The sequence below is a fragment of the Stegostoma tigrinum genome, chromosome 4 (assembly GCF_030684315.1).
Source record: "Stegostoma tigrinum isolate sSteTig4 chromosome 4, sSteTig4.hap1, whole genome shotgun sequence".
NCBI lineage: Eukaryota > Metazoa > Chordata > Chondrichthyes > Orectolobiformes > Stegostomatidae > Stegostoma > Stegostoma tigrinum.
This window is the reverse complement of record NC_081357.1, coordinates 65,905,106-65,921,113: the sequence shown is the minus strand read 5'-3', so window position 1 is coordinate 65,921,113 and position 16,008 is coordinate 65,905,106. Positions and strand designations below refer to the sequence as shown.

General features: G+C 39.5%; 1 protein-coding gene across 1 annotated transcript in view; it reads left to right on the top strand.

Moving 5' to 3' along the window:
• trdn (triadin) overlaps window positions 1–16,008 on the top strand; it is a 433,668-nt gene that overhangs the window by 40,753 nt on the left and 376,907 nt on the right. Inside the window, exon 2 of the mRNA XM_059645698.1 lies at window positions 8,244–8,450. Within this exon, the coding sequence (XP_059501681.1) occupies window positions 8,244–8,450 (207 nt within the window). The remainder of the gene's footprint in view (window positions 1–8,243; window positions 8,451–16,008) is intronic.

The following is a 16,008-nucleotide window of genomic DNA, read 5'->3' as shown; positions in this document are numbered from 1 at the left end:
GGCAAATGTCCTTCATTTTGAAGCTTTATTTTGTAGCTTTCTCTTCAATAATATTGGATAAAATTCTCCTCAGATCTTTCAATCCATCAATGCAGTTTTTTAAATTTAAAAGTTAAAAATCTATCTGCATGTGAAGAACTCATTATTATCACAATACTTCCAACTTAGAATATGTGAATGTAAAGCAAAAATCTGAGTTGAGAGAACAGGAGAGGAAATTAAAAAGTGCCACAAATCTAAATGATTCATGTGCTGCCCACCTCTTTTCACTCTGTCACTTCATTTTTACCCAGTTACTATCCTTCTGAATATTTGGGAGCCGCAGAATGACCATTTCAGGGGATGTGTACTCCAGAAAACTCTCAGCCTTTTGCAAACTGTACAAGTCATTCAATTGCTCCAAAAGTTCAGTCGTGAGCTTGAATTCAATCAATTTTAAAGCACCTCTTGAAAATCTGATTATTCAGGACAAAGGAAACTTTTCTAGAATTCCCCATTTAGCACAGAATATTGCAGCTAAAGGATCTCAGTGAACATTTCATTTTGTACATTATCTGTATATCTATGTTTGTTTAGTATCCTTTGAAATTAGTATTTATGATATATCTACTGTTTATGAAGATAAGATTTTTATTTAATACTGTTCTTTTAACTTTGGTAGCCTCTGCAAAGTTGAATTTTAGTGTTATTCCTTAAATTTCAATCATTATTCAAATTATTTCTATATTCTTAGTTATAGTTACTTTAGTACTATTACATAACTTATAATCAATCCCGACTTGAGCCAAACTCCTGTTGTACACGATAACAAACTGTGGAGCTGGATGAACACAATAGGCCAAGCAGCATCTCAGGAGCACAAAAGCTGACGTTTTGGGCCTAGACCCTTCATCAGAGAGGGGGATGGGGAGAGGGTTCTGGAATAAATAGGGAGAGAGGGGGAGGTGGACCGAAGATGGAGAGAAAAGAAGATAGGTGGAGAGGAGAGTATAGGTGGAGAGGTAGGGAGGGGATAGATCAGTCCAGGGAAGATGGACAGGTCAAGGAGGAGGGATGAGGTAATAGGTAGGAAATGGAGGTGCGGTTTGAGGTGAGAGGCAGGGATAGGTGAGAGGAAGAACAGGTGAGGCAAGTGGAGACAGGCTGGGCTGGTTTTGGGATGCAATGGGGGGAGGGAATGAGCTGGGCTGGTTTTGTGATGCAGCGGGGGGAGGGGAAGAACTGGACTGGTTTTGGGTTGCAGCGGGGGAAGGGGAGATTTTGAAGCTTGTGAAGTCCACACATTGGGCTGCAGGGTTCCCAAGCGGAATATGAGTTGCTGTTCTTGCAACCTTCGGGTGGCATCATTATGGCACTGCAGGAGGCCCATGATGGACATGTCGTCTGAGGAATGGGAGGGAGAGTTAAAATGGTTCGCGACTGAGAGGTGCAGTTGTTTATTGTGAACCGAGCGGAGGTGTTCTGCAAAGCAGTCCCCAAGCTGCCGCTTGGTTTCCCCAATGTAGAGGAAGCCACACCGGGTACAATGGAGACAGTATACCACATTGGCAGATGTGCAGGTGAACATCTGCCTCATATGGAAGGTCATCTTGGGGCCTGGGATGGGGGTGAGGGAGGAGGTGTGGGACTTCCTGCGGTTGCAGGGGAAGGTGCCAGGTCTGGTGGCATTGGAGGGGAGTGTGCATCCCACTGTGAGCCAAAGCCCAGCTCGTCCCCTCTCCCCACTGCATCCCAAAACCAGCCCAGCCTGTGTCCGCTTCCCTAACCTGTTCTTCCTCTCACCCATCCCTTCCTCCCACCTCAAGCCGCACCTCCATTTCCTACCTACTACCTCATCCCGCCTCCTTGACCTGTCCGTCTTCCCTGGACTGACCTATCCCCTCCCTACTTCCCCACCTATACTCTCATCTCCACCTATCTTCTTTTCTCTCCATCTTCGGTCCGCCTCACCCTCTCTCCCTATTTATTCCAGTTCCCTCTCCCCATCTCCCTCTCTGATGAAGGGTCTAGGCCTTAAACGTCAGCTTTTGTGCTCCTGAGATGCTGCTTGGCCTGCTGTGTTCATCCAGCTTCACACTTTGTTATCTTGGATTCTCCAGCATCTGCAGTTCCCATTATCACATCTCCTGTTGTAACGCTTTAACAAAATACTGTATTTAACAGATTGTACCAACTTTCACCAAGCTTTGTGTTTGCAGATTTACTGCTAAAGGTTGGAGGCATTGGTTCTCATAGCTCTAATCGCAACCTTTCTGAGAGATTGCTTAAGCTCAAAACCCCAACCAAAAGACAATCCTTTTAAAATAGTCTGGAATTAATTTATGATTATCTGCAGCAATGCGACATTTCATAATTCGTAGGTCCCTCATGGATGCACACCCCATTCCCCACCCCTCCTAGACTGCACAGATTTGTGGTATATTCATAAATTTTGTAAAAAATGCACCTCTGAAGTTATGGAAATTATTTTGAGGCAGATCATAAATCCCTGTGAATATCAGCTAAAGAACACCTTTCGTTGAACCTCAGATCCACAATTTGTTTCTTCTACAATTTCACTCCTTTCTTCAGCTCGCTGGTTTTGCAACTGCACTCTGCTGGAGCTTACTAACAAAGTTTTCACAGATAATAGTTGCCAATATTGGAGGGATAACTCAGAATGGGTGAGGTGCTTGGGCAAGGTTGCCTTGCTATATCCTTCTCTTCGGCACTTGTAAAGGCAGGGAAAGAGCATAATTTTAATGCTTGCATTAATGAGTCTCTAGAAACCTCTTGAATGAGGTTAAAAGCTTGAACAAGTGAATCAACAAAAAGGAACATAAACAATGAAAACACGAGCTATCACCCATGAGCTTGCAAGGCCATATTTCTGACTTTCTGATTATTTAATGACTCAGAATGTTCACAATTTCCTTAAAAGGTGCAACAGTAACTCCTCTTAGGGCTGAAAGCATTGCCTCCGGTTATGGCTGCCCTTTTTCCTGAAAGGAATGTTTGTTGGGGAAGAGATGATGACCACAATGGAACATCAAGGTCATCAGCCACTTTTTTAAGACTGTGAATACCCGGCAGACTGTGAACTTTGAGCCGGATCATACTCAATACTTGGTATTTATGGGTGACAGAGACAACATACTGCAGCAGGACAGAAGAAAAAGAAATAAGCCTGTATGTGATAACAGTTGCCTAAGTTCCTGTGATCTCCTTCTGTGATAATGCACTATGTAAATAGTAAAAATAAATAAAGATGCTTGTCTGGGTAATCTATTGTGATGTTGCCCCCTACTAGTAACCATAGTAATCTTAAGTAGGGCAGAAAACTTTAACTTACATGCATTTCACGCTCAGTCTGAAAGTGAGACTCCATTGACACACTATTATTATCAACCTCTCCCGGCTGTACACTTTGTTACTGTTTGGCAGTCTCCAACGCATATAGTCATCACTATGAGAGTTCCTGCAGCAGGAGCACCAAAGCTTTTACACAAAATAAAACCATTTGAGCACCAACCATTTTTCACCTGAAAAGTAAAATGTAACTTTAGGTGTGGCCTAAAGGTAAATTTAAGAAACATGGTCCTGTAAATGATGCAAGATTAAGGATCTTGGACTTATGTAGATTTGTTGGAATATGATTTAGACTTTATAAAATTTATATAGGAGAAGAGATGATCTAGAATTATAATTAGGTTTTATTGTCTTATATACTCATGCACAGGGATACAGGAATACAGTGAAAACTGTACAAAGTTACCATGCGTGGTGCTATTTTAGGTTCAAAAGTATCTAGGTACAAAATCTTAGATGCAAAGTAGAAAAATAAAGAAATGAGCTAAATATCAGGATTCTGACTTGTTCACAATAATTTTGAAAGAAATGCACCAAAACTGCACAGAAATATGTATAAATTCTGATTGCACTTTAAAATCATTTGTATCCTCCCATATTAATCAGGTGGGTTTTGCCTATTCCAAACTAAGTTGCATTCTATCTAAACAAATGTAATTTCTTAACGAAATAAAACAGAAAGAATGAGATTTTGTGGTCAATAGCAAAGGAACTGTGCTTCCTCCTGACTTCACAGGAAGATGTCTTTGGAGACCAAATAGTTTCTGTGACAGGGACTTCCCCGTTCCTGAAAGCTGTTTGAATCTGGCATCAAGTTAAAGTAAACTCCAAGAGCTCAGCAAAAGTGATGTTACCAAGCACACTAAGCAGTTAATCACATTGAATTATTCTCACAGGCAGAAAAACAGATGGTTAAAACTTTTATCTTCACTTTTAATTTAAACTTTCAGGTAGTGAAATAAATGCTTTTGATTGGATTAACGTTAAAGTTAAAATGTAATTTGCAGACTTTAGAGAAACTATTACGCATGAAATTAGCATTTAACAATTTAAAATTAGCTTTCTTGGGTCAGTGGGGGTGATTATCTATATATTAGTAGATTAGAAATTAGCAGATAATTAAAAATCCAGTTACAACTCATTCAACAAGGTGTCGTATTTTCAGGAGTTTCTACAATGAGGCTAGCAGTACAACAGAGGAAGTTTTTGTCACTTTATAAATCATTTTTTAATGGACTCTTATCTTACTCACCAGCTGCTGAGTTAGATAAGGGCCCATGGTGTTAGAGGCAAGGTGCTAGCATTGATAGAGGATTGGCTGTCTGGCAGAAAGCAGAGAATTGCGATAAAAGTGTCTTTCTCCAGATGGCAGCCGGTAACTAGTGGCATTCCACAAGCATCAGTGTTGGGATCACAGCTTTTCACTTTATACATTAATGATCTAGATGAAGGAACTGTGGGTATTCTGGCTAAGTTTGCTGATGATACAAAGATATGTAGAGGAGCAGGAAGTATTGTGGAGGCGGAGGCTGCAGAAGGATTTTGACAGGTTAGGAGAATGGGCAAAGAAGTGGCAGATAGAGTACAACATGGGAAAGTGTGAAGTCATGCACTTTGGTAAGAAGAATAGAAGCATAGATTATTTTCAAAATCAGGAAAAAAAAATTCAGAAATCTGAGTTGCAAAGAAACTTGGGAAGCCTAGTCCAGGATTCTCTCAAGGTAAACTTACAGGTTGAATCAGTAGTTAGGAAGGCAAATGCAACTTTGGCATTTATTTTGTGAGGACAAGAACATAAAAGCTGGGATGTACTTCTGAGGCTTCATAAAGCTCTGGTCAGGTGGCATTTGGAGTATTGTGCACAGTTTTGGACCCCATATCTCAGGAAAGATGTACTGGCCCTGGAGCGGGTTCAGAGGAGGTTCATGAGAATGGTCCCAGGAATGAAAAGCTTAACATATGAGGAATGTTTGAGGACTCTGGGTCTACACTCGAAGAAGTTTAGAAAGATGAGGGGGGTATCTATTTGAAACTTTCAGAATGGCCTGGACAGAATGGATGTTGGGAAGATGTTTCCATTAGTAGGAGAGACTAGGACACGAGGGCACAGCCTTAGAGTAAAGGGAAGACCTTTTAGAATGGAGATTAGGAGAAACTCCTCCAGCCAGAGAGTGGTGAATCCATAGAATTCACTGCCACAGAAGGTTGTGGAGGCCAGGTCATTGGGTATATTTAAGACTGAGATAGAGAGGTTCTTGATTGTCAAGGAGATCAAGGGTTATGGGGAGAAAGCAGGAGAATAGGGTTGAGAAACTTGTCAACCATGTTTGAATGGTGGAGCAGACTAGATGGGCTGAATAGCCTAATTTATGCTCCTCTGTCTTATGGTCTTATTTAAGGATTGCTGTCCAGGGGATTGGAAATCTCTGCAGGAGTGTCAAATCACTCATGATAACTGTGGCTGTCTCAGTAGTTTTGAGCACTTGCAAATTTATGAAGGATCTGCCAGTTGAGTAATGGCAATGAATGCTGACAGTATTGTCATCATTTCTGCTGCAAAATCTGGGCCATTAATTTAAAGGATTATCCATCACAGAAGACCTGCTGAAAATCAGGTCACACCTCCTTCAGTCCATTTGCAAGTGGTGGGTTTGTTAGGAGTGTCCAGCATTGGTGTAACTGGAAGTGAGCTGGTGAAAGGTTAAAGGTGGCAGTAAGTCTCACCAGTTAATATCATCAGTTTTCCAGTGATTTAAAAAAAAGCATTAAAGACCTTAAATGTTCATTTGCTGAAATTGTGAATAGTAGTTGTTGAATTTAATTCTGTTACTAACATGCATTTATTATTACATTGCTAAATTTACTCCTAATATTTATTACCATTGTGACTGTAATATTTCAGGAATTTTCAACATCAAGTGTGTGTGCTGAGATCTTTTGAAAAAAAATGACAGCCCAGGAGAAAGAAGGATACCTAGAGCAGCTGTCATTCTACGAGGTTGAATATGTCATTAGGACAATAATGATATGATAATACCATATTACCGAACATGAAAAAAATCTTCAACCCTAATCTTTGTAATTGAAGGTAGGAACTACCTCTACACACAAAAATGTGGTAGAAGTTTGGAACTGTGTTGATAGTATTGAGAGCTATTGCAGGCTTCTGCGAGACATTGACAGTATGCAGAGCTGGGCTGGGAAATGGCAGATGGAGTTCAACCTGGAGAAATGTGAAGTGATGCATTTTGGAAGGTCGAACTTAAATGTTGAATATAGGATTAAAGGCAGGATTCTCGGCAGTGTGGAGGAACAGTGGGATCATGGTGTTCAAGTACATAGCTCCCTCAAAGTTGCCACCCAAGTGGATAAGGTTGTTAAGAAAGCATATGGTGTTTTGGCTTTCATTAACAGGGGGATCGAGTTTAAGAGCCGCGAGGTTTTGCTGCAGCTCTACAAAACCCTGGTGAGACCATACTTGGAATATTGTGTCCAGTTCTGGTCGCCCTATTATAGGAAAGATGTGGAGGCTTTGGAGAGGGTGCAAAGGAGGTTTACCAGGATGCTGCCTGGACTGGAGGGCTTGTCTTATGAGGAGAGGTTGACTGAGCTCGGGCTTTTCTCTCTGGAGAGAAGGAGCAAGAGAGGTGACCTGTTCGAGGTGTACAATATAATGAGAGGCATGGATAAAGTCGATAGCCAGAGACTTTTCCCCAGGGCAGGATTGACTGCCATGAGGGGTCATAGTTTTAAGGTGTTAGGAGGAAGGTATAGAGGAGACGTAAGAGGGAGGTTCTTCACCCAGAGAGTTGTGAGTGCATGGAATACTTTGCCAGTGGTAGTCGTGGAAGCAGATTCATTAGTGACACGTAAGCAACTGCTGGACACGCACATGGACAGCAGTGAATTGAGGGGAATCTAGGTTAGGTTATCTTATTTTTGGATTAGGATTATTCCACGGCACAACATCGTGGGCTGAAGGGGCTGTATTGTGCTGTACTTTTCTATGTCCTATGTTCTATGTCTTTTCAAATGGTAATTGGTATTAAATCAATTATTCATTTGAGTTCTGAGATTGATACTTGTCTGTTAGCCAAAGATATTAAGGCAATATGTAGATCAGGCATAATTGCATTCAATGGTGGAATGACTGAAGGAGTAACTGGTCAGTTCTGTTCCTATGTGCTGTAGTGAAAGTCAACATTTATGTATTGCCTTTTATAAACTCAAGACCTCGCAAGGTGACTTGCATCAAGGAAGTATCTTTTCACTGTAGTTACTGTCATACAATAGCAAATGTGGTGACCAATTTATACACAGCAAACTCCCATAATTAGCAATGGGATAATAACTGGATAAGTTGTTTGTTTAGTTGCACAGATTGAGGAATATATATTTATCCAAAATCTAGGGATAACACTATTCTTATCTGAAATAATACCAAGGGATTGTTTAGGAGATCTTCTCTATCTGAGAGAACAGGTGGAGAATTGGTTTCATGACAAATCCAAATGATGACACTTGTAACAGTACAGTGTTCACTTGATATTGCACTAAATTGTCAGTAAGGATATTTTTGCTCAATGCTCTGGAATGGACCTAAACTCAAAACTACTTGGTTAGAGATAAAACTAGAGCACAGTGGCTGATTGTCGTGTTCATGCCCTGTTTGAACATAATACCCCACTGGGAGCCTGAGTTGATGGCATCAAATTTCATTCCATACATTGAAAATGTTTTCTCATGCTTTTCAATATTGGAAAGATAGAATCTTATGTTTTGAAAAAAAAACTTTTGTCCAATAATACAGAAGTTGCGAACAATTCTGCCCATTTCATGCAATTGTCTTTTTGAGAATGTTGAATTCTAATCTTATTCATGCATTAATTATACAGGTTATCCAGCAACCACCACCACACTTGACAACAAGAATGGAACTCTCCCCAAACCCCTGACAAAGGTATCAAAGAAATCTGTCTCTGATGATCTTGCTACAACCTTCAGTTCTCCAGCAGCATGGCTCCTAGTCGTGGCTTTGATTGTAACCTGGTCAGCTGTGGCCATTGTGATGTTTGACTTGATGGACTACAAGAGCTTTGTTGGTATGTAATACCATTCAAGGAAAAGTATTTTTTTCTGATAAACTACTAAATATTGAAGTTCAAATGCTAGTGCATATTATTATAATTACAGGTTAGATGTTTTTAATGCCTTTAAACATTTTTCAAGAAGTTTGATTTAACACACTGGAGATTACTTTGAATTGGCTGGTTGCTTAGATTTGTCACTGTAGTACCAATTAAGTTGAACTTATTCAGACAGTATAGTATTCGCATTCTTAAATTGAGATGAATATTTCCAATGCTATGGAGGACATTACATGATGCTAATTGAAGAGAACATTTCAAGTTCATTGTGATGATGATGACTCTCACTTGCTAATGGTGTATATTAAGAATCAAATAATCTCCAGGTACAATTTTTCAAACATAAAAATATTGATCAAAATGCATAAAACTCATAAAGTGCACTTTTAACAAGTGAAGCTTTCTACAAAAAACTTTAAATTGTAAAATCAGCCCTTTCCATCATTGGAAGTATTTGAAATAGTTTATTTCTTGAAAAGAACAAACGAAAATGGAAGTGACAAAAATTGTACACCGGATATTGCTTCACTAGTTTGCTAATGCAATGGCAGAAATATTCCTTTATGCAACACATAAAAAGCATCAGGTGTGAATATTTATTTGTAATAAAACAAACAATCAAGTTAGAAAAATGCTTAATTTGTGCATTGTGGTTTATGACTCAAAATGATAATACATTTTTAACTCAAAATTTTGAAAAATAGTCTTCACTTTTGCAACATGCAGGTATTAACAACAAAAGACAACTCTTTTTGTTATGATGAAATGTAATGATAAAATAAATGATTTTTGTTTCTAAGATGTTATAGTTACCTACTTTTGTAACATCTTATTATAACAATCTCTTGGTTTGAGAAGACACCTTTCAAAACCTAAATGTCAAGCAACATCAACAACAATTTTTATTTATACTGTGTCTTCAATGTAATGTAACACTTCACAGGGGAATTATGACACAGTATATGATACTGGATCGCATGGAAAAGATTTCAATGCAGATGATCAAAAGTCTAATCAAGGAGACAGGTGTTAAGGAGTTTCTAAAAGAAGGAAAGCAGAGTTGAGATTCGGCAAGATATTGTGCAGGTCAGCAGGAATGTGTGATCACTAGCACTCACACTACCAGTGCAACCTGAGTCTTATCCTCTGTATACACAGTCAGCTATCCCATTTGCTATTAATTTCAGTGCAGGGCAATAGGCTAGGCATGCTAGCAGTTCATTTCATTTATTAATAGCATGGTAGTACTGCCTTGCAAAGCATTATATTTCAAGGCTATCTTGTGGAGGGGGAGATAAATATTTGCTGACAAACTATTTTCACAAGAAATAATTCAAAATGGTTAATGTTTTCTATTAAAGAAACAAGGTAGATATTGAACTGTATTTTTGCCCATTTTCTGGGTACAAAATTTGCCCTACAAAGCTTAATTTTGCATTGTGATGTCCTGTGCCTATGGAAATATGCCCAGCTCCTCAGTGATTTAGCATTTGGCATGTATGGCCACCTGTAAAACAAATGTAGCTATAACCTGCCAATAAGGATCTCCCCCCTGAAGCAGGAGACTTTTGTGAAGTAGTCACCACTATGTGCCTTAAATATCACTTTCTAAATCTGACCCAGTGAATTGTAGGCCCTTCTAAACACAATTTACAGGGATCCTCACCTCCATTGAAAGAAGTCACTTGTTAATCATGGTTCAATCAATGTTGGTTTTGACTAATTTTTGGTCATGAGATTCTTTTAAAGAAAATGTCTTCAGAGATTTTGAGCCCCTGCCCAGGACTTGCTTGGTGAACAGTACATGTTGCTGACTCATTCTCAATGCTGCTAGATCAGGAGGAAGAGTAGCAGGATCATAAGAATCTTACAAGTGTTGGCCGTATTCTCATGACCACCATGCTAGTTCGTTCCTCTTTTATATCACTAGATCCTTCTTTTGCATCCCTGTACATATCCCTATCATGTGCCTTTTGTTAATTACCTCTGGGGATAATTTGGTAAACCACTTCTTAATCTAATTACTAGTCTGTCTGGAGCACTGTGTTAGATTACCTTGTGTCGGTTGTAGCTGTAATCTTGTTTTGGATTTCTCAATGTGTGGCTGTTTCTCATGCTGGTGTAGGCTATTCTAAGTTATTACCTCAAACTCTTGCTACCCCTACTGCATGCTGGTTAATTTGGTTAAGCGGGCACTATATTTTTGCGTCGGTGCCATATAAACAAAGGCAGTACCAGATGCACCTAAATACAGGTGGTGCAGTGGTCTCTCAGCTTTTGATAATCCATCAGTTGTGAATTTGATGTCTGGTGCCTTGGCAAAGACGGAAGCCATTAGTGGGTGATGCAACCATGTCCAATCACCCACGATAAATGCTGAGTGCCTCAGTTGACTCTTGAAGGGTCCAATGGTGAAGAAATTCAAGACCACATTTCCCTTTACTGCTGCAAGTAAGGTATGGCCATCCATGCTGCAAGATGTGAAGCTTACACTGACAAGGGTAAAGAATCAATGACTGGCTGCTTGGGGAACTGCACTCTCATTCAGTGCTGGTTCTCAGTTATGACAGGAACCACCATCTCTGCCTGTAGATCCTATGCTCAAGTTGGTGTCTCCTTCCACTTCATTGCCTCTGCCCTTATCCTCTTGCCTCGTGATACATGGGTTCTGCCCTACAGTTCAGGCTGCTTATTCCTTTCTTCTTTGACCTTGATTTTCAAGTGTGTAGCTCCCATCTTCAGCTGCAGCCTTTTTGATGGCCAGGTTGTATCCAAATAGCCTTGGTCACCACTCCGATACCTATGTGATGCTAGAAGAATGATGCCTGCTTGAAGTAACAAAGCTTTTAATCATGGCTCCTCTCTTGACTTGCAATGAATTATTGAAGCTTTCATTTCCCATAGGCTTTTAACGTGGCCATGTCGCTCATGAGGTCAGAAGAAGCGTCTTAGAGCCCAGCAATTTGTTGAATGTGTATTGCATGTGAATTGAGGTGGATTGAGATGAGTCCAACTCTTCTTGTAATCTGATACAAGACAATGGGCTTGACAGATATGTCAGGGTATGCAGATCATTCTAGAAAGCCAATACTTCTATCAGTGTTCACGATCTGAAATAAGTTAATAATCTTAAAACAAGTATCATGCCAGCCTATACATCTAGGCATTGGAACTAGGTACAAGTACAAACAGGAACAGCATTGCAATGACAGAAGGGAAAATGGTGAGGGAGCCACCAAAATGGGAATACTCAATGGTAATAAAATGTGAGGCTGGATGAACACAGCAGGCCCAGCAGCATCCCAGGAGCACAAAAGCTGACGTTTCGGGCCTAGACCCTTCATCAGAGCTCAATGGTGTTAAGCTTGAGAACAGAAGCATGAAACGTTAGACATTCTGGGAAGCCATCTAGGGAATAACACTGGCAATCTGTCACCAGACATTGTTTACATTGTCGAAAACATTTTAAGAAAGGATGGAAAACCAAAGAGAGCAAGCCGAACAAAGAATGTGTGTGGAACATGATAGGGCTGTAGTCAGAGAGATTCTTTAATCAGGAAAGTGAATCACTTTATCTGTCATCACAGTGAAGAAGGTTATCTAAGATAACAAAAGGGAACTTGATCAATTGGGCCAATGGACTGAGGAGTGGTACATGGAGTTTAATTTGGATAAACGCAAGGTATTGCATTTTAGTAAGATGAACAAGGGCAGGTCTTGTACAGTTAATGGTAGGGTCCTTGGGAGTGTTGTCAAACGGAAAGATCTAGGGATTTAGGTACATAGCTCTTTGAAAGTTCCATCACAGGTAGACAGGGTGGTTAAGAAGGTGTTTAGCTAACTTGTCTCCATTGCTTAGACCATTGCAGACAAGAGTTGGGACATCATTTTGAGTTGCACAGGACATTGATGAGGCCACTTTTGGAGTTCTGTGTAAGGTTCTGGTCACCCTACTATTAGGAAGGATAGTATTGAATTGGAGAGGGTCAGAAAAAAAATTGTAAACATGTTGCTAGGACTGGAGGGTTTGAGTTATAAGGATAGGCTGGGTCATTTTTAACTGAAGTGTTGGAGGTTGATGGGTGACCTTATAGAGGTTTACAGAATCATGAGGAACATTGACAAGGTGAATCGCAAAGGTCTTTGTCCTAGGGTGGGTGAGTTCAAAATTAGGAGATATATTATAAAGGTGCGAGGAGAAAGTTGTTAAAAGGGACCTGAGGTGAGGGGTAACTTTTATACTCAGAGGGTGCTTCTTGTGTGGAATGAACTGCCAGAGGAAGTGGTAGATACAGGAACAGTTACAACAGTTAAAAGACATTTGGATAATTAAATGAATAGGAACGGTTTAGACAGATATGGGCAAAATTCAGGTGAGTGGGGCTCGTTCAGTTTGGGAAACTTGGTTGGTATGAATGAGTTGGATCAAAGAATCTGTTTCCATGCTATACAACTCCATGACTCTATCAGAGCAATATCTACCAGATAGTGACTGATCTAGTTTACAAATATTGTGGACAAATTAGAAAGAGACAGAAGGGCACATGTTTACAGGAATAAACTTTAGAGTTCAGAGCTCAATAATAACAAAATAAGTTGACAAGCCATGCAAGTAAACATGAGTGTATTATGCTGCAAACATGAAGAAAACATTGATGATGTGTTTTCTTGAAATGGTACTGAAAAAAAACTAAGAACTTACCTGAAAGAAGTATCAAAGCCTTAGAGGATCCGATGTTAAACATACCTGACCAATCCAGAGGTCTAATCAAATTCACTAGCCTATTTACTTACGCATGATTTACAAATGTTGCACTATTGCGTTGTGTCTTTCCAAATGTAAGTTGGAAATAATGCTGGTGCCAGCTCCAAGCTCTAAGTGTCACATTCAGTACATTCTGTTGTCTATGCCTTAACTTGCATCTAATCCCATTCACCTTTCACTTCTGTAATCACTGATGTACATTAGCTTCCAGTCAAGTAAACTCTTGTTTTGGCAATTCTCATTCTTCTTTTCCTATCTCTCTGTGACTTTGTCCCTCCTAATCCTGTAATTTCCTCCAACTCGACAATTCTCCAAGATATCTGCATTAGTGTATTTCTGTTTAATTGTGCATTTTCAACAATAACCGCTCCACTGCAGGTGGCCTTTTCTTCATTTGCCTAGTTCCTACACTCTGGAATTGCCTTCCTACATACTGTGCCTTTCTACCTTGTCTCTCCTCCTTTAAGGTACTTATAAAGGCACCGCTTTGAGTAAGAGTGTTTAATCATCTGTCCAATTTGGCTTTATTGTCATACTTAGTGATATTCCTGTGGGGTGTCTTGGGGTATTTCATTATTTTAAAGGTTCTACATTAATGAAAGTTGTTTTTACTGTTTGTTCTACTCTGACCATTACTTTTAAAGTATTCTTTGTTTCTTACCCGTTTCAGGATTTAATCTGAGTAACTGTTACCTTAAATTTAGAAGATTGTTTTTCATGTATGATTTTATCAAAAGCCAATTGGATGTTGAAATGCATTGTCAAATTAATTAGATCAGAGGAAGTGGTGATAAAAAGTTGCTACTGTTGAGATAAGGCTCCAATTTTAATTCTACATATCAAAACAAAGATCCAGTTGCTCTGATGAAGGGTCTGGGCCCGAAACATCAGCTTCTGTGCTCCTGAGATGCTGCTTGGCCTGCTGCGTTCATCCAGCTTCACACTTTGTTATCTGCGAGCTATGTAGTGCAGGATAACACGACAAGACTGATTCCCAAGGAAAGGGATCTGAGATATGGAGAACTACTGGAGAAATTTTGTCTATTCAGATTTAAAAGCAAGTAACTGGGAGCTGATTTTATAGAACTATATACAATTGCTCAGTGATAAGAAAATGTGAACCAAGAATAATGCTTTTCCTGAACATAAATTCACATCAATAAAAAGAAATTCAGACTTAGGTTAGGAAATTCTGCTTGACGTGGAGCAAACAACCCCTGGAATTAACATACAGATAAAATTCCTGCATTGATTCAAGAAATTACTAATACATACAACATAAAACATAGGATATCTCAATAAGAATATCTTTATCCATAATTCGGTAGCTTGCAAATTGCTGCAATTATGTAGTTTTTTGCTGTTACGGACATAGAATGCTCAGTGGAATACAGGGAAACGCCTAACTGTGTCTGAACAAAAGGGTTTGTTTGCCTGTTGCTGTCAACTTTGGAAAATAAATCAAGTCTTAACATCTTCATCCACATAATTAGTTCTTTTTTGTCTTGTAACAACTGGGGAGAGTTATAGTTTCAGTTGAAACTCAATGAGAAAATATTTCCAACTATTGGCTGAAATAGCCGTGGATATGAATGATTTGGCTTTATGCTATATGACACAGTGACATACTTGATATGCTCAAAGTCAATGTTAAACTATTTTAAACTTTACAAACATAGTTTAGTGTGTTGCATAATGCCTGCTATTGAAATATGTTTGACATCTTGACTGTCATTCTGCCGAGTAGCAAGATGAACTCAGCATCAATGCCTGACATGTTTGGTATTCAGTTTATGAATCTATTTTTCTAGATAGCTATAAAATCAAAGAATCTCTACAATGTGGAAACAGGCCCTTCAGCCCAACAAATCCACTCTGACCCTTAGAGCATCCCACCCAGACCCATCCACCTGTAGCCCACCTAAGCTCCACATCCCTGAACATTATGGGCAATTTAGCAATAGAGCACCTGGAGGAAACCCACGGGGACAAAGGGAGAATGTGCAAACTCCACACAGTCGCCTGAGGGTGGAATCGCACCCAGGTCCCTGGTGCTGTGAGGTAGAAGTGCTGACAACCAAGCCCCCGTACTGCCCCATTTATTCAGGAAAAGCTGGTATATACCTTTAATCAGATTTAATTCTAATTTCTGTATATTGTACCTCAAGAAATTCTTATACTTAGAATTAGGATTTACAACTTTTTTTTAGTCTTTAGAACTCGTATCTTCCTTTTCATTTTTAGCTTCAGGGCATGACAAACTGACTAGCTCCAATGCATATTTTGTTATTAAAACGTGATGCCCTCTCTACTATTTCAGGATTTATTAGGGAATGTATTTTTTTCAGTGCAGTGGTCTTTGTTCCAATAGAAGGTTCTGTAAGAGAGATTCTTTGCAAAATAAAAACAATTTATCCCATTCCAAAAACAACCACTTTGGATTCAAATTCTTCATTTACTAGATACATTTAGAAAATGATAAATCATAATATGCTTTCAGTTTAAATCAAAAGCCTACTCCACATTCGGCGCAGGTTTGGAGGGCTAAAGGGCCTGTTCCTGTGCTGTAATTTTCTTTGTTCTTTGTATTACAAACCAGGTAACTGAGGTCAAATTCAGGGTCACATAAATGTGCTTCTAGGAAATTGAATTGGTCCTTGTAGATGTTGGTGATGATAGAGCAGGCAACTGTGAGGCTTTTCTGATTAGCATTATGCAGATCTTCACTTCCATTAATGATGCCAGCAG